A 22,621-nucleotide genomic window follows, 5' to 3' on the forward strand; every position below is an offset into this window, starting at 1 on the left:
TTTATGTCCTCCCCCACTTTTCCACTCCTTCAACCAAACGGACCCTTAGTTTGCACTCGTTTGCTCTCGTTTGTTCTCCTATAAGTGTCTATCTGTCTATGTGTTTTATTACCTTAAGGTCAGCCCATCTAAGAACATTTGCATAAGCTCATACAAAACTTTTTATCTATTTTAGCATAAAAACCTAGTTTTTCTATTTTACAAAATCATTTTTTGTACTGAAGACAAGCCCGTCAAAGTGGACATGAAGGCTTGATGACTAAAGATGGCATCCTAACCCTACATGTCAATGTCATTGAGCTATGAAGGCAACATACATCAATGAAGGGAGCCACACCTTTGGCTTGTACCAATAGCATGGGCAACACTACAAGACAAAGGGGACATGGCTTGGTACACTGTGTAGGTTATTGAGCACTACTGTGAGAAGGGATTTGGTCTCCCCTGGTCGAGTGCTGCACCAGGGATGGAGCCATGACTTGGAGTTAGAGGGGGCGACTTTGCTGCTAGTTGTGTGCGGCGGCTCCGACCTTTGAGTCTACTGCTTTATTACTAAGGATTTTTGTTTAAATTTTTTAAATGCCCAAGTTGTTTGTTCTGGGTAAAACATATTGATTGTGCTTAATTTTTTTATTTTTTTTTATTGGTAATTTTTGTTGTTGGACTAATTTTTTTGGGTTTGTATATTTTGTTTTAGATTTAATCTATTAATTTTTTTATGTCCTTTAAAAGGTGAAAAATGCTAAAATGACAAAATTGCTAATATGGTGAGTGATTATTGATAAGTAAAAAGTGATGCAAGTGTATAAACCAATAAGAATTTGCTACCTCAATAATTTGTATGAATGTTGTAAAAACGTTTGTAGCTATAACATTACTCTCAAAAGAATTGATGGCATTATTAAGGGGGGCAAAGTGTAATTTCATTAAACAAAATTACGAAAATTAGTACCTATTAATATAATAATATTTTAAAAAAAAAAAAATTAGGGGAGGCCATTACCCCCCCTAGTCCAATAATAGCTCTGTCCATGTGCTGCACCATCCTCCTCATTAGCCAATACGTGCTTGGATCACACAGTAGGACACGTGTAGCCCTCTCCACCATTGCAGCTCTCTCTCTCTCTCTCTCTCTCTCTCTCTCTCTCTCTTTTGTACCATTCAAAGTCACTCCTCAATGCACCCTCCATGCAAGAACAACTTTCTCTCTCTTCCAACTGAAGAACGGTACTATGCTAGTTGTCCTAGGGTTTGTGATAAGTAGTGGAATTGGGACACTTGTCTTTATACAACTAGCCAAAATGGCCAAATACCACCGTTGGCTAAAAATTTTAGCAATCTACCACCATTTGAGAGATACTTAGCAATCTACCACATTTTTAAAACTTAAGTTCCATAAAAATAGCCACCATGGCAGGCCATGTGGAACTCGAGTTTTGTAAACTTGAGTTCCTTGTAGTTTCTAGATCTTAACACTCTCTAGTTTCTATGCTAAACATAAGGTGGAAAAAAAAAAAAAGGAACAAAATAAACTAGAGACAACGTGAGAAAGAAAAAAAAAAAAAAAGAATCAAGAACAAGATGAAAAGGTGAGGCTCAGCCATTTATGGGTTCATCATTGTCATCCTCATCGTCTAATTCCACTGCTTCAGAGCCACAACTAGCTCCGTCGTCTTATTCCTAGGTGAAAAGACCTAGTGAGGTGACAAGGTGGATTGGGGTTGGGTTTGAGATCTTACGTTGTAACGTTTATGCCTTGATTTCCTCTTTTCGAAATTATGATGCCACCAAAGGGGCATTTTGGTTAGTTGGTGTTGCCACAGCAGTGGTAACGGTGGTGTTTTGGATATTATTCATGTGGGCTTGGCTGCGGCGGCAATAGAATGGGAATGGGAGTGTGGATTGTTTGATGTTGAGATTTAGAGAACATTTTCTGTCAAAATAAGGAAAGTAGAAACTGATAAGGAAGGAAAGCATTTGTCTTGGAGAGGAGGAGCTCGTGAAAGGGAATTGCAGAATGTGTAGTCTTAAATTGTGGGGTTAGATGGTGAATTAATTTCTCACCTAACATTCCAACTAATTTGGTTAACAAGTGTATGGATAGGCACTTGTTGTCATTCATGCACTAATTTGAGATTGATTTTTTTCCAACAATTTTCCTACTTTACTTGAATGCAAAGATTCATTGGGAGCTCCCAAATTCTATGTTAAATTTTTTAAAGAACTCGAGTTTAAAGAACTCAAGTTTTATATTACAATGAACTCAAATTTCATGTACTTGAGTTTCATACGGATTTTTTAATTAAAAAATTAGATTAATGAGTGCCACCAACTCGAGTTTCAAGTGAATTTTTTAATTAAAAAATGTTAGATAAACATGTGCCACCGTAGCACATTTTTTAGGAACTCGATTTTTTTTGAACTCAAGTTTCATGAACTTGAGTTACAAAACAATGGTAGATTGCTAAATATTTTGCCAAATAGTGCTATATGGCAATTTTGGCCATATACAGCTAGCAACATTCCTCGTACTATAAGAGGAGAATGTTGCTGAGCATCCTAGGTATTAGAATATAGTGAGGGAAATAGAGCAAAGAAAGATAGGGAGAAAAGAAAGAAAGTCTACAAAAGCTATGTAAAAACTAGTGTTTTCCCAAAAAAAAAAAAAAAAGCAATACAATCTTTTACGAGGATGTGGACACCAAGTCCTTCATCCCATGGTGGTTTTTCACCCTAAATCTTGGGGTTTTCCACATAACTCTTGTCATCTCCAATCTTTCCATTCACTGCCTTTTTATCCCTTTTTGTAGCCCACAAAATCACTATTTTTAGTATATAACAAAGATGATGTTTAAATGTACTCTTAAGACTTAGAAAATACAAGCTTTCATCTTTTTTAAACATAGCTTGCACGTATTCTTTTCAAAACATTCACATAAGATTATCTATTTTACACTTCATTTTATTAAAATGTCAAATTTTCTTGATTTTTAAAATTATTTCTCTTACTTCACACACAACAACCATCATCCTCAAAATATATAAAGAAAGAATAAACAACTAAATACATAATGAATAGTATTAGCATAAATTTACACCATTAGAGTACTTACATTAGTGGGTGCATTATAGAAAAAGTTGTGAAATTTACACAATATTGCTCAAAACTCACTCGCATCAGACTGTGTATTGCCTGTGTAAATATGCAAGCTAGCTACATTAATTGAGTAAATATATACAGTTGCTATAACTTTGTATTTTAATTTTTTATTATATTTTCTCTCCCCTTTCTCATCATATTCTATCTCTTCCTCTAACTCTATTCTCTGACTAGCTATCTCTTCTTGAATCCTAGCATCTCTACAAATTCATCAAAATCATCCTAAATTTAGATCTAAACTCATTAAACCCACATACAAAAATTTAGATCCCAAACTCATTAAACAAATATGAATCGTTATACCTATTATACAAAAAAAAAAAAAAAAAAAAAGAATCATCAAACCTATATTGCACAAAAGAAGAAGAAGAAGAAGCACCAACAGCAGCGAAAAGAAGAAGAAGAAGAATCCGTAGCGATGAAGAAGAAGAACCAGTAGCGACAGTTGGGCGGCGAAGAAAAAGCAGAGCAGTGGCAGTAGTGGCTGTGAAGAAGACACAGGGCAACAACAGCGGTGGCGACACGGCTGAGAGAGAGGTGAGAGGCGAGAGAGGGGAGAAGTTGTGTGTTTGGGATGAGAGAGGGGTTTAAAATGAAAATAATAATAAAAATGTATAAAAATGATTATTTAAATAAAATAGATGGTACTTTCTAAAAAATAAAATAAAATAAAATAGATGGTGGAACAAATAAGCTGATGTGGTAGTTTTTGGATAAGTAGATGTGTAAAATAGAAAAAGTAAGTTTTTATGCTAAAATAAACAGAAAATTTTACAAAGACCGATGTAATTATTTTATAATAAACATATAAATTTACATAATTATACATTGATTAATGTAAGTAATTTTTAGACAAATTGATGTTGATGATGAAGTTGCACGTGATATCATGTAAATTTTACACAATTTTTTATTATACAAAATTCCCTAACTCTCTATATTTCAAATTCTAAAATCCAAAATTCCGAATACAAAGTGATAGCAACCATAATTAAGAAAAAATAAACAAAAAAACTGAAAATGTCAAAAACCTTGTGGTATTTGGTGGTGGAGGGCCTGGTCGCATAGGAATGACTCTCTCTCTCTCTTAAAAAAAAAAAGAAAAAAGGAAAAAGAAACTGTAACTCCAACATTCCAACCATTAGCTTCAGCAAACCCTAAACCTTTGACCTCTGTGATGGCCGAATCGTCCACTCAATCAAATTCAAAACCCCAGACACTCTATCCCGGAAAAGATGCAGTGGTCGACAGGATCAGTAGTCTACCGGAATCTCTTCTCTGCCACATTCTCTGCTTCCTTCCAACCAAAGAGTCAGTCGCCACAAGCATTTTGTCAACCAGGTGGGAGCTCCTTTGGACTCTCGTCCCAAAGCTAGACCTCGACAGTGACAAGATCAGCTCTTCGGCGCTTTCGCTTGATGATGTTGATGTTGAAGTTGCACGTGATATCATGTTTGCACATGCTGTGTCAAGTGTTTTGGTTAAACAAGAATGTGGAGAGCTCCAAACTTTTCGCCTCAGATGGGAAATTTGGTCGGACGGTTGGCAAGTGTTTTGGCTAAACAAGAATCTCGACGCATGGCTTGGCACTGCTGCTGCTCGTAAAGTCAAAGAACTTGATCTCGAAATTGTAATGTACGACAGTGATGTGGAAAATCTGAAATTGCCTCCAAGCTTTTTCTCTTGTAGGACATTAGTGGTTCTGAAATTAAGCGGTTATATTGATATTGATATTGATATTGACACTCCTTCATTATCCTTTAATTTCCCGAGCCTAAAGATACTGCATCTACTAGAAATTGTAATGCCGAGTATCATGTATTCACAGGAACACTCTTTCTTGAGGCTCCTTTCTGGCTGCCCTGTCCTCGAAGATTTGTCATTTACAACAACTGACTTTTTCGAGGGTGAGTATCAATTATGTGTACCCACGCTGAAACGCTTAAGTTTCGGAGAAACTGATTTTAATTACTCTGATTATGAACTCGAAATAAACGCCCCAGCTCTCGAGTACTTTGAATTCTATGGTGATCTACGCGACATCAAATTCTATGAAAAACTAGACAACGTAGTTCAGTCGGATGTCTATATTTCTATATCTAAATATGTACCAGAAGGATTCCGCAGGAAATGGGTGTTCAATCTTTTTGCTGCACTGAATAACGTCAAATTCCTCTCATTTTCTCCAAGGGGCACAGAGGTTAGATCCCCTTCATAAGTGCTTTTTTTTATTTTTCAATAAACCTATGATCTTTAGTTCAATTTCTTAGGACAATACGAAGTTATAATCTCGCTTTTATGTTATATCAAATTGATGTTGATGTGATTTTAATCTCGCATGCAGTGGCACAACTTGGGAAATATTTATCCTTCCTCATTCCAGAATTTGGTCGAACTAAAATTTAAAGTGAATGGTTGTAGCTGGAATGTGCTACAAGACTTGCTCCAAAAAGCTCCTAATCTAGAAACTCTTGTTATTACTAACGTTAGTTGATTTAATAGAAGTATTTCTGTTGATCATTCATCTTCCCTAAACTTACACTTTTGATCTGCTGTGTTTGTTGTCATCAGGGTTATGATTCCGTTGAAAGCAACTTATATTGGAAGGAGCCACAATATGATCCTGCTAATCTGTCATCACTCACAAGTTTTTATTACAGAGGATTTAAAGGTTTGAATGATGAAGTGGAACTTGTGAAATATGTTCTAAAGGAGGCAAGAGTTTTGAAGACAGCAACGTTTCAAGTTTCTAGTGGAGAGTCGAAGGAAAGTGTTCTTGAGAAACTATCAATGTTCCCAAGGTGCTCAACAACATGTCTACTTAGAGTTGAATGAGGTATACTTCTTTAACTGGTACTCTGCAACAAATTCCAAAGGCAATGTTACAAATATTTTCTTTTTATTGTAGACCCTCTGCTGGTGGTATGCTTTTATTACTCTTTTTTATTTTTTATTTTTAAAATTTTCATGTTCTTCCCTCCTTTGAATTGATTGAGAGAGAGAGAGAGATGATCAATTATCCAATGTTCTCTGACCTCCTTGCAGTAGAAATTGTTTTTTGTGACAACCATTTTGCAAGACATCCATTTGACCTTCATAAGTTTTGTTTGTTTTTGAATTAGACTAAAAATTTGATAGAGAAATGTTCATAAGTGAGCTTTTGTTACCTCTTTATAGTTTACGTGCCTGAATTTTAAGATTCTAGGCTTACTCATTCTGTTGGGTAGCTAGCGACAATTGAAATAATAAAACAGTTGAATGTAACTCTTGAAAGTATTATATGTGGATGAAAGATTTAGAATGTTTGATTTACTCTTTCACAAGCTTACTTTTTACCAAATCATTTTTGCCGGTACATAGCTCACACATTTTTCTTTTGCATAACAGGTCAGTGTTTGGCTACATTTACATGGCACATCCTTTCATGTATATTTGCCCAGTTTTGTTTGCCTTATATAATGTTGTACATAAGCACCACTGCAGTACCCAATATACTTCCATTAGGGTGAGATATATTAAGATGCTCTTCTTATTGTAGAAAAAGGATGATAAAGTAAGATCTCAAAGGTAAATGCCTTCGGTAGGTTTTGGCTTACTAATGGTTGTATTTATTAAATAGTTGAAGTCCTTTGTCTTTTAATTGTGTTATTGATTCTTGGGGGAAATGTGTTGATGATCCATGTTTAGTTTATCAATTTATCCATAAAAATGGTATTTGGTACTCTGAGAACCTGGTTGTGGTCTGTACATAACACCCTTATCTTGAATGTGTTTGGCTTTCGATTGAGAAGCTTCTATAATAAAAAAAATTAGATGGTTCTAATGTGAAATGAGTCTGCCATCATGATATTTTTGATAGTTGATGCAGAACCTATTAGTTCTTCTATAGTTCTATTGCATGACTGGAAGAGGGGATGCAAATACTGTCAACGAGTGTGTTCCTACAAGTACACGTCTGCCGCAACTCACACTATATATAAGAATGCATCACATCACTTCCATTAGATATTGGCTAAACTAATTGTTGATCGACATCTAAAAATACTATTAATCTTTTATCATTAGCTGCTCTACTCACCTGCATTGGTGCTTCTTGTTGAGACTATAAATCTTTTTTTGTTTTTTTTTTTTCTGTTTTCTTATTTTCTTTTTTGATAAGTAACTATAAATCTTTTATCATTAGCTGCTCTACTTATCTCTGCTGGTGCTTCTTGTTGAGACTATAAATCTTTTTTTGTTTTTTGATAAGTAACTATAAATCTTTTATCATTAGCTGCTCTACTCATCTGCATTGGTGCTTCTTGTTAAGCCCTTCTCCATCTTAACTTTTTACTCATGAGGTTTCAACATTGGACTGGCGTAGCATGGGCAACTTACAATTAACTTGTCTGAGGTACAGTTTCATTGCAATATTATGACCAGATGGCATGTGAAAAAACTATTCATCTAATCTGCTCTTAAGATGGTTTCTGAGATGGATTCCTTTTGACTTTAGCTTTTCCAATCCTTTCCTTTTGCATTTTCTTCCTCATCTGTATAGCTTTGGCTTCTTCTACCACCTTCATTTCGTCAAGTCTTACCTTATTTTTACTCTGCATGACATTGTTCACCTACTTTTTATAGTTTTTTGTCTTGTTAAGCTGATGGTGGCATTAGTTGTGAGGAAGGAAAATAAGAAAAAAGGTGGTTTTCTGAAGGTTTTGCTTATGCTTCAGTTGACATACTGAATAGAGAGAACAAAATATCTTGTAATGTCCTACCCCTATTCTGCACTTGAGTTAATTTAGGATTTTTAATGTTAAATTTCTAGTTATTTTCTAAACTGATAGTTCTGGAAGAAGAACTATAATGCTAATGGCTTCCTGCTGCCACACAATTTACATAAAGTTGCACTGGCCTTGATGTGGTCTGGAATTGCACCTTTGAGGTAATGTGATAGCTAGATTTGGAAAGTTAGAAAAAGAAATGCTGAGATAGATTTTGTTTTGTGATGATGGGTGTGACCTTTATAAAAGCCTAAGTCAGAGTTTTGCTCTCTATCTTTCATTGATATTTTACTTTCTAGATCTCTGTGATAATTGCAAAGGTAGGGATTGGAATTCCCCTTATGAATTGGTAATGGAAAAAAATTGTACAATGACCTTGTTTCCATTTTTATTTTATTTGTCGAGTTACAGTATAAGAGTTACAGTATAAGGCTTCGTGGAACTTCAATCCCTTTGAATGGGTAGTCTACTGAGCATGTTTGGTTCATTGCGAAAATATCTAATGTCTTAGCTCATTTTATAAACATAAAGAGTCTTAGGAGTTTTATAATCATGCTCCTCCCATTGTCATGCCTTTTACTAGACATGGCAATAAGGTCAGAATTTTGCTGGTCCGACCTGACCTGAAAAATACCTGTTCTAAACCCAATTTTTTTGACCCGAAGCAAAAATAGGTTGACCCATGACCTAACCCGACCTAGATAACCCATAACCCGACCTTTTAAAAAAAATCGCTAATTTTTTTATATAATTATTTCTTGATATTATGTGCATAAAGCACAAAGTACCAAAATTAATAATAGAATTTTACTAATGTGTGCGCTTAGGGCATACATTAATTTCTATTTTTGGAAAATTTTTTTTTGAGAAATAAAAAAGTAATAATAGGTTTTTCAATTTTCGAGAAAATATTTCTAAAAATAAAAAGTTTAGTATATGTTTTAAGGACACACATTAATCGGACTCTTAATAATAATATATTTACTGTTTATCACAGCAATTAAGAGAAGCTTCAGTGCTACTGCCGACTGTGCTTGCTAATTATGAAATCACAATTCACAAGACATCACGGGTCAGTCAATGTTCATGGTAGATTAAGTTATATTAAAATGTTGTATTGTAGATGAAGATGTTAACGAAATTAGCCAACTTGAGCTACAATTTGCAAGTATGAATATTTGCAGTGCTAAATCTGCTACCAACGTTGAGCAAATTGAGATTGAGGTGTAATTCTTATAAAATATTTACTTATTCTTCTTTACTTAATATGTTATGTTTATTTTTAATTTTTTTTTTTGTTTAGTTTATCTTTCTAAGTAATCTAACTTTACTATTATTTTAAATGCAATAGGAATATGTGCATTAAGAAGAGCGATAACTTGCTACTTTGCTGGCTTACTTGTTTTGTTAGTTTTAAGATCTATCTCTTTATTGAAGTTGTAAACTTGTAATTATATACATTTTGACAGTGAACTATTAACATTGAAGATTTTTTCCATTATGAATTTATAACTATAAATAATTTTTGTTATACTCATAAGTCAAAACTGTCAGAATTTGAAGGATATTAACAAGTGGTATTAAGTGCAATTCATTTGCTTAACTGATTTTATTTATTTTCTCTAAACAGGTTGTCATTGATTTGTTTTTGTAATTGAAAAAAAAAAAATTGTTTGAAAAATACGGTTCAACCCGACCTGACATGCAACTCGATTGACCCGTTTAAAAATAACCCGTAACCTATTTGACCCGACCCGAACTTGACCCGACCCATCCGTTTTGCCATGTCTTCCTTCGACATGCTCTCTTGAGAAGGGCTCTACTGCCAATATTGAAAACCAAATCCACTTGGCGTGAGCTTGAAGTAAAAAACCAGTTCTTAGGTATTTAGAATTTAGCAGCCTCACCGAAGATCTATTTTCAATGCATAATAACTCCATCCGTAGTTTGCTACAAAAGCATTGTTGAAATTCTCAACTTTTGTAAAATTGTGTCCTCCTAACTCTTTTGGCTTACAAATGGACTCCCACTTTCTTAGACATGTTAATTTTGAGCCCTTTGAGGCTTCCCACCAAAAATTATTTAAAATAGGATGCACCTTTGAGCTAGTGGCCTTTGGAGCCTGGACTCTTGATATGGCATACAAAGGGATAGAAGAGACCATAGGCCTATCAATTTTTTTTGGATGGAAAGCATATGAATCAGAAACTAACTAGAAATTAAGTGAATTTTAGTTTAGTACTTTGTGATTAATGTTTAGTTTCTGAAATCATGTGTACATATGGTATTTAGTAGTATAAGGATCCATTTTTGGGTTGGTTAAACACTTGTGTCTTAAATGTGTTTGGATTTAAATTAGTTTGCTGAATCTCTTGCCTTCAGGTGGGCAATGTTTTTAGCTCAGAAAATAGGTCATACTCGGGTGAAAATTTGAAGAGAACTCAAAATGCTGCATTGAGGCAATTGTGATGGGAAATAGGTACCGTAGCTGATGATATTTTAACTCTTCAAAGAGATTTTGTTAATTGTAAATTTCAATGGGTGAAAAGAGATTTGGATGTAGTGTAGCTCATGTACATGCAAAATGGGCCTTGGGAAACCGTGTAGGTAGGTTGTTTGTTAAATAATTGAGATTTTATTAAAAAATAACTATAAAACTCAAACTACATTATTAGTTAGGCAAGGTTTGAAACAAATTTCATTTCTAACAAATCGAGTCCAGAGGACTCAATTTTGCTCTGAGAAAATCGAGTGTGAGACACTCGATTTCCAAGTGAGGATGGAAATCGAGTGTCAGACACTCGATTTTCAAGTGCAAATTCACTGGACAAAATCGAGTGAAGAAAACTCGAATGGTTATAAACCAAATATGTTTCAAACCTTGCCTAACTAATAATATAGTTTGAGTTTTATGATTATTTTTTAATAAAATCCAAATAGTTGTTAGCCCTTTGTTTCATGATTCCTGGGGTGGAAAAGTTTCTAGTGATCCATGTTCAGATTATCTATTCATGTTTACAGAATTTATTTAGTAGTCTTGTTGACCCAGTTTTGGTCTCTAAAGACATTCGTATTTTGAATGCATTTGGCCTTTGATTGGAAGGTGTCTAGACTAAACGGCTCAAGTTGTTCTAATGTGAAATGTTTCCATATTTAATTGTAAACTTGGTGCACTCGTAAAAGTGATTTAGATTCTACCATTGAGCGAAGAAGTACTTTTGGGCAATCAGATGAGCTTAGCTAGCTTGTGGTTCCCATACACATCATATTAATAATTTTATACGAGTAAAAAGAAATAGCTGGATTTTTTGAGCGTCATGGCATGTTTAGTTCAGTAATATTGTTAAACACAATACCGAAAGAAGTGTCATATTGCTAGAAATAGAGAGTATATGACAATAATGTTAACTAGTGGAATATTGAGAACATATTGAATAACAATTCGAAATAAAAGCGGTAATTAGTAGCCAACATTGGAAAATGAGGAAGCAGTCCTGTCTTTGTAACTACTAGTCACATTTTAAGTTAACAACTACATTGGCATAGTCATCTCTGACTGTCTAGACTTGGTAGCCAAAGGGCGGGTTTTCTCTAAGAAATTCTATTATTAGTCCCTATTTGAAGCTCAACTGCCAAGGCACAAGTGATGCGGCGTGCTATTTCCTTCGTGTATTTCTCTAATTGGTCCAGAGCAGTTGCTGTTTCCATGTTGTTTATGGAAAATTTTGTTGGAGTTCCTCTATTTCTTTTTAGGATTATTGTATGATCAGAAAAGTGTTTCTATGCCTCTACTCAATGGGTTTGTGACAAGAAAACTGCATATAATAATTCACATTAATTATGTTTATTGTTTAAGGCAAATACCTTCAATTTAAAGGAACTCAAGATTGGATATTGTTGAGGTTTTTCCTTTTGGTTCATATCAACATTGTGGCTGCTTATTTTGTTCCCTAATGACTTTAGGGTGCCTAAAAATATATAGTAATTAAATTCCACTAATACATTTACTGTCCATTACAAAAGGGTCCACTAATTGTCTAATTGATCAACCATATAACGTAACAACCATATAACGTAACGTTCCATAAACAATTTTTATTATTTCTAATTTTTTAGAATACAAAAGAGAATAGACTAAATCTTTGTTAAAATATGTGATGAACGTATTTAAGAGAAAAAAGTCACAAGGGATCCTACCTTAACGTAAGCATCCCACAACACATGGTGATTATCCGCTATGACAACAACCTTTTTCTTTGCTTCATCCCAAACAAGCCCACTTTGATTTTTTATATTAGTAATCATAGCAAAATTTTGTTTCCACGCCTTCGGTCTATTTTAAACACCGTCCTTTTTCAAATTGAGAATCTATTGAGCATTTATGTACTCCACAACAACTTGGTATGCCACCTCTTTCCAGTACCCATCCTCCCTATTTCCTTGAGCTAATTGATCATATAAAATATTTGCTAATGCTTTGTCCATTTCCGTATCCGTATTCCATTGAATATATTGTCTTGAATGTGATTGTGATTGAGATTGAGATTGTGATCCGAATAGGGATTGCAGTTGCTTATCTTTTCTTCCCATTTCTATTATGCTTTCAAATATGGTATTTGGACCTTGGTATCAAATCTGTCAACATCCTAAAAAATGTTAGATTAGCAACAAGAAGAGAAAAAAACACAATATACCCAAAAAAAAAAAAAAATGAAACCCACAGAAAACTCAAGAGCCTTTATGATTCAAATTTAGTAGAAAGAGAGAAATAGAGAGGATAAAGAGGAAGAAAAGAGTTGAGAGAGACAAACCTTGCTGCAAGAAAGAGAGAAAGAAGAAAAGCTTGGGCGAGGAAGAGAGAGCATGACAGAGTTTCTGGAGCCGATGAAGAATTGAGAAGAGAGCGCGAGCGTGAGGGCGAGGGATTTCTAAATTCTTGGGTTTGTGAGGGGATTTCAAATCCATGGATTCGGACCACTGAAATCCAAGATGGATTTGGGTCAAATCCAAATCATTTCTTTTAACTTACCCTAACAAAGGATTCAGATATGGGCCTCTTAAATCCAAATCCAAATCAATGTCATCCAAACAAACCACAAAGGAATTTGGATTTTTTTTTTTGAAAGCAAAGGAATTTGGCATTTAAAATCATATTACATGTTGATTTTTTGAGAGATTGAACTTTTGTTCTCCTCTCTTTGTTCTCCCATAGTTGTCTTGTCTACATTCTCCTTTAAAAGTAAATTCATCTAATTTATGGTTGGCTATTTTTTATTTATTTTAAATTGGAAAAAAAAAAAAAAACTTTTGCTATTTGGTGGTGGTCCTAGGAATGAGTATGATGAAGCTTGAAACTCGATCATTAAAATAAGTTACTTCAGTTTCTCAAAAAAAAAAAAAAAGTTTTTTTGTTTGTTTCTTTGTTTTTGATATTGATCTTTGGGTATGGGGTTTAGAAGAGAAGGGTCATGTGTGGTTGATTTGAAGGGCTAAGTTGATGAAATCAATGGGTTCTGAAAGGGGCAACCACCCAACAATACACAATTTGAACCATCTTTCTGATAACTGTTAAGAGCATTCTCATCAAGGATCTCAAAAAATTTAGCATTTAGCATCTCAAAAAGCCACTTTATTTATTTTCACACATCATTTTACAATACACCAAACATAAAAAATTTTATATTTTTTACCACTTCATTTAAATATTCTTTTTTTATTTTTCAATATATATTTCTTTCTCCCTCTTCCTCTCTGTCACTCTCAACCAAGCAAACTCACACTCACCTTCTCCACCTAGCAAACACATACCCAACCCATCCACCACCACCAAAAAAAAAAAAAAAAAAAACACTAGCCACCCATACCCACTTGTCTATCCAACAAACTCACACACTTCCATCTCAAACCAGCAAACCCATATCCATCTCAGCCACCAACACTGGAGAAAAAAAAAAACACTCACAAAGACAACACCACAAAACCCAAAATCTTTGGTTTTGAGATGAGAATATGGGTTTCAAGACTAGGTTTTTGGGTTCGGTCTGGGAGAGAAGAGTGGGTTGTCAGAGGAAGAAGATAAGCAGTTGGGTTTGTGATTGTGGGTTCGATCAAGGAGAGAATGCTTGGGTTTGTGATTATGGGTTCAGTCAGAGGAAGTAGAGAAGAGGCTGTGTTTATGATGGTGGGATTGGTTAGAGGAAGTAGTGAAGCGTAGATGGGTTTGGCAGCGTGGGTTGAAGGAAGGCTTAGGTTGAGGGAAAATGAAGAAAAAAAAAAAAAAAACACAAAGGAGGCAGAGGTGTAGGCATGGGAGAAGAGAGAACCAGGAAGGCTTCTTCACACTCATCTGTCCATTGGAAAGCCTGCTTTAATGTTTTAAAGAATGGGAGGCATTTATCTATAACTTTGGAGACGAACCTGTTCAAGGCTGCTATACGCCCCGTCAGTTTCTAAACCTCCTTCACACTCCTTAGGGATGTCATATCTAATATGGCTTTGACTTTCTCAGGGTTAGCTTCTATGCCTCGTTGTGAGACCATGAAGCCTAGAAACTTGCCCAATGAGACCCCAAATACACACTTTGCTGGGTTCAACCTCATTTGATACTTCCTCAATGTATCGAAAGTTTCTCTGAGGTCGTCCAAGTGTAATTCTGCTTTCCTGCTCTTCACAAGCATGTCGTCCACATAGACCTTTATATTTTGTCCGATCTGCCTGCTAAACATCTGATTCACTAACCTCTGGTAAGTAACCCCTGTGTTCTTCAGGCCAAATGGCATGACCCTGTAGTAACAAAAGCTGTTTTCTCCTGGTCTTCTTCATTCATGTAGATTTGGTTATAACCTGAGAATGCATCCATGAAGGTCAACAGCTCATGGCCAGCTGTTGAATCTACCGACTGATCGATCCTAGGAAGTGGAAAGCTGTCTTTTGGACAGGCGCAATTGAGATCTATAAAGTCAACACACATGCGCCATTTCTCGTTGGACTTCTTCACCATAACGACGTTGGCCAACCATTCAAGGTAATAGACTTCTCTAATGAATCCAGCAGTCAAAAGCTTATCTACCTCTTCCACAATAGCTTTGATCCTCTCAGGAGCAAAAACTAGTTGTTTCTGTTAGACGAGCTTTCTGGTAGGATTAACATTCAACTTGTGCTCTATCACTTTGTTGTCTATACCTAGCATGTCTTCGTGAGTCTAGGCGAAGATATCCAGATTCTGCTTCAGGAACTCCACGATCTTGCCCTTCAGGTCTGAGTCAAGTCCTGCTCCCACCTTTGTTACTTTGGTAGCGACTCCTTCTACTAGGCTCACATCTTCTAGCTCCTGAGCAAGTTTCCTTGGTTCTTCTTCCACCATCCATGCATGGTTTTCTCTTGCAGCTAACATTGCTTGGTAACATTTTCTAGCCAAAAGCTGATCACCGCATCTTTGCCCTATCTCGTTTGGGGTTAGGAAACTTCACTTTCAGGAAATAAGTCAAGGTCATAGCCTTGAGTCGATTTAGTGTAGGTTGTCCTAAGATGACATTATAGGACGATGGGCAATCAACGATTAAAAAATCGACCTGTTTTGTTACCCAAGCTGGATGTGTACCAGCTGTGACTGACAACATGATGATGCCTTTTAGATAAATTCAATCTCCACTGAAGCTAACCAATAGAGATTTGAAAGGTCTAAGCCTCTTTGAATCCAACCTCAATTGCTGGTAGGCTGTCATATACATTATATCAACAGAGCTCCCGTTATCAACCAATACTCTCTTTGTGTTGAAACCTTCAATTTCCAGTACAATAACGAGTAGATCATCATGGGGTTGCTTAATCCCATTTGCATCCCGTTCAGAGAACGTGATATCATCACTTTCTAATCGTCGATACTTTAGGGACGGATGCTTCATGTGAACACTGTTGATTTGCCTATAATAAGTCTTCTTCAAAGACTTGTACAACCCTCCTGATACGAGTCCCCCTGTTATCGTTCGTATCTCGCCCACGACTTGCTTTGGATGATCTCGTCCGTCATCCTTGACATTGTCATAGGGGTTGTCATCAGCCCTTGCTCGGGGGTAGTGGTCCCTCTTGATGAACTTTTGGAGTCTTCCCCGTTGAATCAATTCTATTATCTGTTCTTTTAGATCACGACATTTATCAATTTAATGGCCGTGATTCTTATGAAAACGATAGTACTTCTTTGGGTCACACTTCCTAGAGGACGTGTTTAACGGCTTGGGCCATTTTAGCCCTGGTTCATCCTTAATTTGCATCAGGATTTTATCTGTAGGCATCACTAACGGGATGAAGTTCATCTTCTTCTTCGGAGTGTCAAAACTACTCTTGCTGGTTTTAGTCTCCGAATACGAATCCTTACAATCTTTCTTCTTACCATGAGAATCACCAAGTTCTTCCTTCTTCCATTTTCCTGTTAGCCCCCTTGTAGTACGGGCGTCTTCTCCGTTCATATACTTCTAGGCTTTGAACAGGAGATCCGTTATAGAGGTTGGTTGTATCTTCTTTCCCAATGAAAAGATGAGATCAGGGTTATTAAGACCAGCCTGGAAGGTCGTCATTATCACCTGGTCGTCAGCTTCGTTAATCTCCAACACGGCCTTGTTGAAACGTTTTACATAGTCCCTTAAGCTTTCCCCTTCATGCTGCCTTACTATTAACAAGTAAAAGGTTGGCCTCTTGTGACGCTGTCCTCCAATAAAATGACGAACAAACGAGTCGCTAAGTTGTTCAAAATTTGCTATGGAAGATACTGGCAACTTACTAAACCACACCCTAGCAGCCCTTCTGAGGGTGGCAGGGAAATATCTGTAGATAACTTCATCCGAGGTCTATTGGAGGTTCAGGATAGTCTTGAAGGCCACTATGTGGTCAAAAGGGTCATTCGTGCCATCATAGAACTCCAGTTGCGGCAAACGAAACTTTAGAGGCAAAGGGCCCTCCAAAAAATTGGCTGTGAAAGGTAAATCTGTTTGTTTGATCATGCCATTAAGGTTCATTGCCGTCTTCCCTTTCATTGCATTCTTTACTTCGTCAAGTTCCCTTCTTAAGCTCTTCATCATGTAATCATTGTCATGCATGGACTACCTTGTGTATTCAGTTGCATCTTTTCCCTTACTATTTTCAGGGCTACTAGCCTCCTTGTCATGTCTGCTACGGCTACATCGATGATGCGAGGCGTTACTGCCCTCAGGATGGGCTCGACGCTTCAATTCTTCATTCTGCTTCATTAGCTCTTGTACATTCGCTATTAGAGCTTGGATCTATTGAGCCATCACCACAAGATCTGGGGGTGGTGCTAGTGCAGAGTCCATCAAGTGATAGGAGCTTTATTGGTAAGAGCACGATGGTTTGAGAAAGGATCAACTCGTCAATCCCCACAGACAGCACCAAACTGATGAAGTCGAAACTTGACCTCGTCAGTATGCTCCTCGTCAATACCGATGGACGATCTCTAGTACTTGTTGTTAAGAAAAGAAAGGCAAAGGAGGTTTTCACTGGCGTGATGCCAGCTAAGGATACTCCGATGCTAAAGTCAACTTATCAGTTCTCAAAAGAAGTTTCTCACAATTCTCTCTAATATTTCATGTGTCCTTTACTTGAGTTCCATTTCCCTTTTTATAGTTTGCTTTGGGTCGGTGTAGTTATGTCTGTTAATGTTGTTCTGAGTGTTTTTCTCTTGAGAGGAATGCGACATTAATTGACAATGATGATTCCATTTAAGGTGTAACAGATGACCGTTAAGCCATTACTGCTCTTGTAATTGTTCTGGCAGTCATTGCTTATTAGCTGTTCTAATTGCATTTATTTGCGCCTTCAATGAGTGCTAGCCTAGCTATCCTCAAAGGATGATGTATGATGACAGGATTTTACATTTACTCTCATCCTCGACTTGAGTGTGGCTAAGATCGTCTTTTATCTAGATGATCTTATCTTGATACTCGTCACTAGGTATCAAAATATAGTGAGGGAAATAGAGCAAAGAAAGATAGGGAGAAAAGACAGAAATTCTACAAAAGTTGTGTAAAAACCAATGTTTTCCCAAAAAAAAAAGCAATACAATCTTTTACGAGGATAATGACACCAAGTCCCTCATCCCATAGTGGTTTTTCACCCTAAATCTTGGGGTTTTCCACATAACTCTCTTGTCATCTCCAATCTTTCCATTCACTGCCTTTTTATCCCTTTTTGTAGCCCACAAAATCACTATTTTTAGTATATAACAAAGATGATGTTTAAATGTACTCTTAGAAAATACAAGCTTTCATCTTTTTTAAAGTTAGCTTGCACATACACTTTTCAAAACATTCATATCAGATTATTTATTTTACACTTCATTTTATTAAAATGTCAAATTTTCTTGATTTTTTAAAATTATTTCTCTTACTTCACACACAACAACCATCATCAACTCACATCCTTCATCCTCAATATATACAAAGAAAGAATAAACAACTAAATACACAATTAGAACACTCATATTAGTGGGTGCATTATAGAAAAAGTTATGAAATTTACACAATATTACTCAAAACTCACCCACATCAGACCGTGTATTGCTTGTGTAAATATGCAAGCTAGCTACATTAACCGTGTAAATATATAGTTTTGTATTTTAATTTTTTATTATATTTTCTCTCCCCTTTCTCATCATCTTCTGTCTCTTCCTCTAACTCTATTCTTTGACTATCTCTTCTTGAATCCTAGCATCTCTACAAATTCATTAAAATCATCCTAAATTTAGATCTAAACTCATTAAACCCACATACAAAAATGTAGATCCCAAACTCATCAAACATATATGAATCGTTATACCTATTATACCAAAAAAAAGAAAAAAAAGAAAAAAAAAAAAAGAATCATCAAACCCATATACAAAAAAATATGAATCATCAAACCCATATTGTAAAATAGAAAAAAGTAAGTTATTATGATAAAATAGACGGAAAATTTTGCAGACATCGATGCAATTGCTCTATAGTAATCATGTGATGCAATTGCTCTATAGTAATCATGTAAATTTATATAATTATACATTCATTGATGTGAGTAATTTTTAAGCAAAATTATGTAAATTTTACACATTTTTCTATTATACACGGACTGGTGTGATTGCTTTGTATAATCATTAGTCCATAAGAGCATTCACATCAGTTCTTTTAAAATTTTTGTCTATTTTACATGAAAAAACCTACTTTTTCTATTTTACACATCTACTTTTACAAAACACCCACATCAGTTTATCTATTTTACATATATTTATTTAATAAAATATTCATTATTTTACAATTTTTTATTATTCACTCCCTCACTGCCCCTCTCTCTCACAGACCCACAGCCACCATCACCACCATCATCACCACCCAGCCACCATCACCACTATCATTAGAAACCAAAAGCCATTAAATCAGAAACCGATCTCCAGACACGCCGATCAAAACTCCATCAGAACCCACTCGATCTCCACCCAAAATCAAAGAAAAATCAACATCAGATCAATCAACACCGATCAACTCACACAAAGAAAAATCAACACCAATCAAAACGCCATCGTCTCCATGCCTCCATGCCTCCACGCCTCCACACATACCTAGATCAACTCACAACCCAAATCAACCCAGACCAAGCAAACCAACACAAACCAAGACCAACCCACACTATAAACTCAGATTAAACCACCATCGAGACCTCCCCACGTTACCGCCATCGATCATCGACCCAAACCCACACTGCCACCATCAAGACCACGCCACACGCCACGCGCTGATCTCGCCACGTTGTGACCCACAGCGCCGATCTCGCCACGCTATGAACTTCGGTGGCATGCTTTGAACGAGAGAGAGAGAGATGTGAGAGAGGGAGAGAGAACTAAGGATGAAAGGATGGAATGAGTTTTTTGTGAGAGAAAGAGAGAGCGCATAGCGCCTGAGAGAGAGGGAGGTGAGAGTCAAGTAGAAAGGAGAGAGAAAAAGCTATTAAAAAACTAAATACACATGTTACAGTGCTCGTGTAAATTTACATAAGTACTGCAGCTAGTTGATAATTTTACAAAAGTTTACACACTTTTAAACAGAATGATGTAGAGTGTTTTTTGATTCAAAATGTGTAAAAGTCGTCAAAATATGTATTTTACATATTTATAAAAGAGTTGATACGAAAGCTTTAACTCCCTATATTTCAAATTCTAAAATCCAAAATTCCAAATCCAAAGCGACAGCAACCATAAATAAGAAAAAATAAACAAAAAAACTGAAAATGTCAAAAAGCTTGTGGTCATTGGTGGTGGATGTACCGGTGGCATAGGAATGACTCTCTCTCTATCTCTCTCTTAAAAAAGAAAAAAAAAAAAGGGAAAAAGAAACTGTAACTCCAACATTCCAACCATTAGCTTCAGCAAACCCTAAACCTTTGACCTCTTTGATGGCCGAATCGTCCACTCAATCAAATTCAAAACGCCAGACACTCTCTCCCGGAAAAGATACAGTGGTCGATAGGATCAGTAGTCTACCGGAATCTCTTCTCTCCCACATTCTCTCCTTCCTTCCAACCAAAGAGTCAGTCGCCACAAGCATTTTGTCAACCAGGTGGAAGCTCCTTTGGACTCTCGTCCCAAAGCTATTCCTCGACAGTGACAAGATCAGCACTTCGGCGCTTTCGCTCGATGATGATGATGTTGAAGATGCACGTGAGATCATGTTTGCACATGTTGTGTCAAGTGTTTTGGCTAAACAAGAATGTGGAGAGCTCCAAACTTTTCGCCTCATATGGCGATTTTGGTGGGACGGTTCCCATCTCGAGGCATGGCTTCGCACTGCCGCTGCTCGTAAAGTAAAAGAAATTAATCTCGACATTTTTACTGATAGGGAGGAAAATCTGAATTTGCCTCTAAGCTTTTTCTCTTGCAGGACATTAGTGGTTCTGAAATTAACTGGTACTATTGATTAGGGCTGTCCAGCGGTTCTTTGACCCGCCCAAACCGACCGGGTCCGACCGACCCGCATCCCAACGGGTGAACCCGAAACATGTAGTGAGTCGGATTCGGGTGTATTTCTTTCAAAACCCGATTATTCGGGTCGGGTAGCGGTTTAAGGAAGAAAAAACCCGCATTACCCGACCCGACTGATATTTAAAAAAAAAAAAAAAAAAAAGTAATTCAGAACTCAGTTTACCCGTGAAGACTGAGTACTGAAGGGTGCTGTCCAGGACTGAAATGAGGGGACTGATTGGACTTAAAGCACTCAGTTTTTTTTTTGTTTTACACGCTAAGTTCAAATCAGCCAACTTGCCCTTAAGATTTTTACATACCAAGCAATCATGGCCGTCCGATTTGAAAGTGATCAACGGTTAAAGCACTCAGTTTTTTTTGTTTTACACGCTAACTTCGCTAAACTCAAATCAGCCTACTTGCTCCTAATATTTTTACACACAAAACAATCATGGTCGTCCGATTTGAGCGTGATCAACGGTCTTGATCCTTCTGAAGATCAACAAAATCATTCCAAATTTCCAACGCACAAAAGGAAATCCCACAAAATCTCTCTTCACTCTTTAGACTCTCAGAGGTACAGAACGGCTAACCCTCAGTCCCTCACCTCACCTCAAATCATAATAAAAAATTTCCACTTCCCCAAGCCATGGCCGGTTACCCTCCCTCAGCCTCAAGAGACCCTCAACCCTCATCTCTTTTTCTTTTAAATAGATCTGAATCATCTGATATTTCTCTCTCTTTTACTTTTCTCTGCTCTCTAGTCTCAACTTCTGATTCAAAATCTCTCTTTTCTTTTGAAACACTTGACTTCTCAACTTCTGATTCACACGTATCCCCGCTGAGCAGAGGATCGGAGTGTTGTCGGCGTCGCTGGTCTGTCGCACCAAGGGCGCCGTCCGCCGCCTCTCAGCCTTCAAGCACGACCGCGGTTTCGCTTTCCTCGTCAACACTCAACAGGTTCGTGTCGCTCAAACAAATCTGTACTTTCTCTTTTTTATTAGTTATTTAGATTCTTCAGTTCTGATTGTTCTTTCTTTTCTCTCTAGTCTCAACTTCTGATTCAAAATCTCTCTTTTCTTTTGAAACACTTGACTTCTCAACTTCTGATTCACACGTATCCCCGCTGAGCAGAGGATCGAAGTGTTGTTGGCGTCGCTGGTCTGTCGCACCAAGGCCGCCGTCCGCCGCCTCTTAGCCTTCAAGCGCGGCGACCGCGGTTTCGCTTTCCTTGTCAACACTCAATAGGTTCGTGTCGCTCAAACAAATCTATTCTTTCTCTTTTTTATTAGTTATTTAGATTCTTCAGTTCTGATTGTTTTTTAAAGCTTTTAAGATTATTTGATTGCCTTATTGTATAAAGAATGGTGAGGACAATTTCTTTCACATGATTCTTCAGTTCTGAAGTTGTGTCTATGATCTGGTTTTATAAAAAAAAAAAAAAAAAGATTTGGGAAAATGTATTGGGCCTCTATGTTTTGAACAAGGACAATTTCTTTCACATGCTTATAGTTATACCAGTTCTTAGTTTTGTCTTGACTCTTAAACAATGCATACTTGCAATTTAAATGAAATCATGAAGTGCCATGTAATTTACCTTGATACAGAACACTGAGTGTTAAATGAAATCAGTACTAGTGAAGTAAATTCTTATGCATCTATTTCTTATTTTACAAAGCTCCAATGTATGTGATTTTG

General features: G+C 36.5%; 2 protein-coding genes across 3 annotated transcripts; both read left to right on the plus strand.

The window, feature by feature from the left end:
* Positions 1 to 4,236: 4,236 nt before the first annotated feature.
* LOC115954598 (putative FBD-associated F-box protein At3g50710) lies at positions 4,237 to 8,460 on the plus strand. Of its 2 annotated transcripts, none has more exons than XM_031072504.1 (4): positions 4,237 to 5,360; positions 5,505 to 5,645; positions 5,732 to 5,996; positions 7,434 to 8,460. In XM_031072504.1, exons 1-3 carry the CDS (start codon positions 4,338 to 4,340, stop codon positions 5,993 to 5,995), a joined length of 1,428 nt encoding a protein of 475 aa, XP_030928364.1. In that variant the 5' UTR covers positions 4,237 to 4,337; the 3' UTR covers position 5,996; positions 7,434 to 8,460. The 2 variants fall into 2 exon arrangements, with proteins under 2 accessions (XP_030928364.1, XP_030928363.1); XM_031072503.1 differs by lacking the exon at positions 7,434 to 8,460 and adding an exon at positions 6,548 to 6,755.
* Positions 8,461 to 20,358: 11,898 nt separating this feature from the next.
* Positions 20,359 to 20,883, plus strand: LOC115956572 (F-box/FBD/LRR-repeat protein At2g04230-like). The gene has a single exon (XM_031074904.1). It carries the CDS (start codon positions 20,359 to 20,361, stop codon positions 20,881 to 20,883), a length of 525 nt encoding a protein of 174 aa, XP_030930764.1.
* Positions 20,884 to 22,621: the final 1,738 nt, after the last annotated feature.

Source organism: Quercus lobata, chromosome 8 (assembly GCF_001633185.2).
Source record: "Quercus lobata isolate SW786 chromosome 8, ValleyOak3.0 Primary Assembly, whole genome shotgun sequence".
NCBI classification, from domain to species: Eukaryota; Viridiplantae; Streptophyta; class Magnoliopsida; order Fagales; family Fagaceae; genus Quercus; species Quercus lobata.

Bases quoted from the DNA above. Each gene is read 5' to 3' on its own strand.
- LOC115954598 (XM_031072504.1), top strand. From the start codon at position 4,338: ATGGCCGAATCGTCCACTCAATCAAATTCAAAACCCCAGACACTCTAT. The intron at 5,361-5,504 runs GTTAGATCCCCT...TCTCGCATGCAG, and splicing joins TTTCTCCAAGGGGCACAGAG to TGGCACAACTTGGGAAATAT. The intron at 5,646-5,731 runs GTTAGTTGATTT...TGTTGTCATCAG, and splicing joins AAACTCTTGTTATTACTAAC to GGTTATGATTCCGTTGAAAG.
- LOC115956572 (XM_031074904.1), top strand. From the start codon at position 20,359: ATGGCCGAATCGTCCACTCAATCAAATTCAAAACGCCAGACACTCTCT.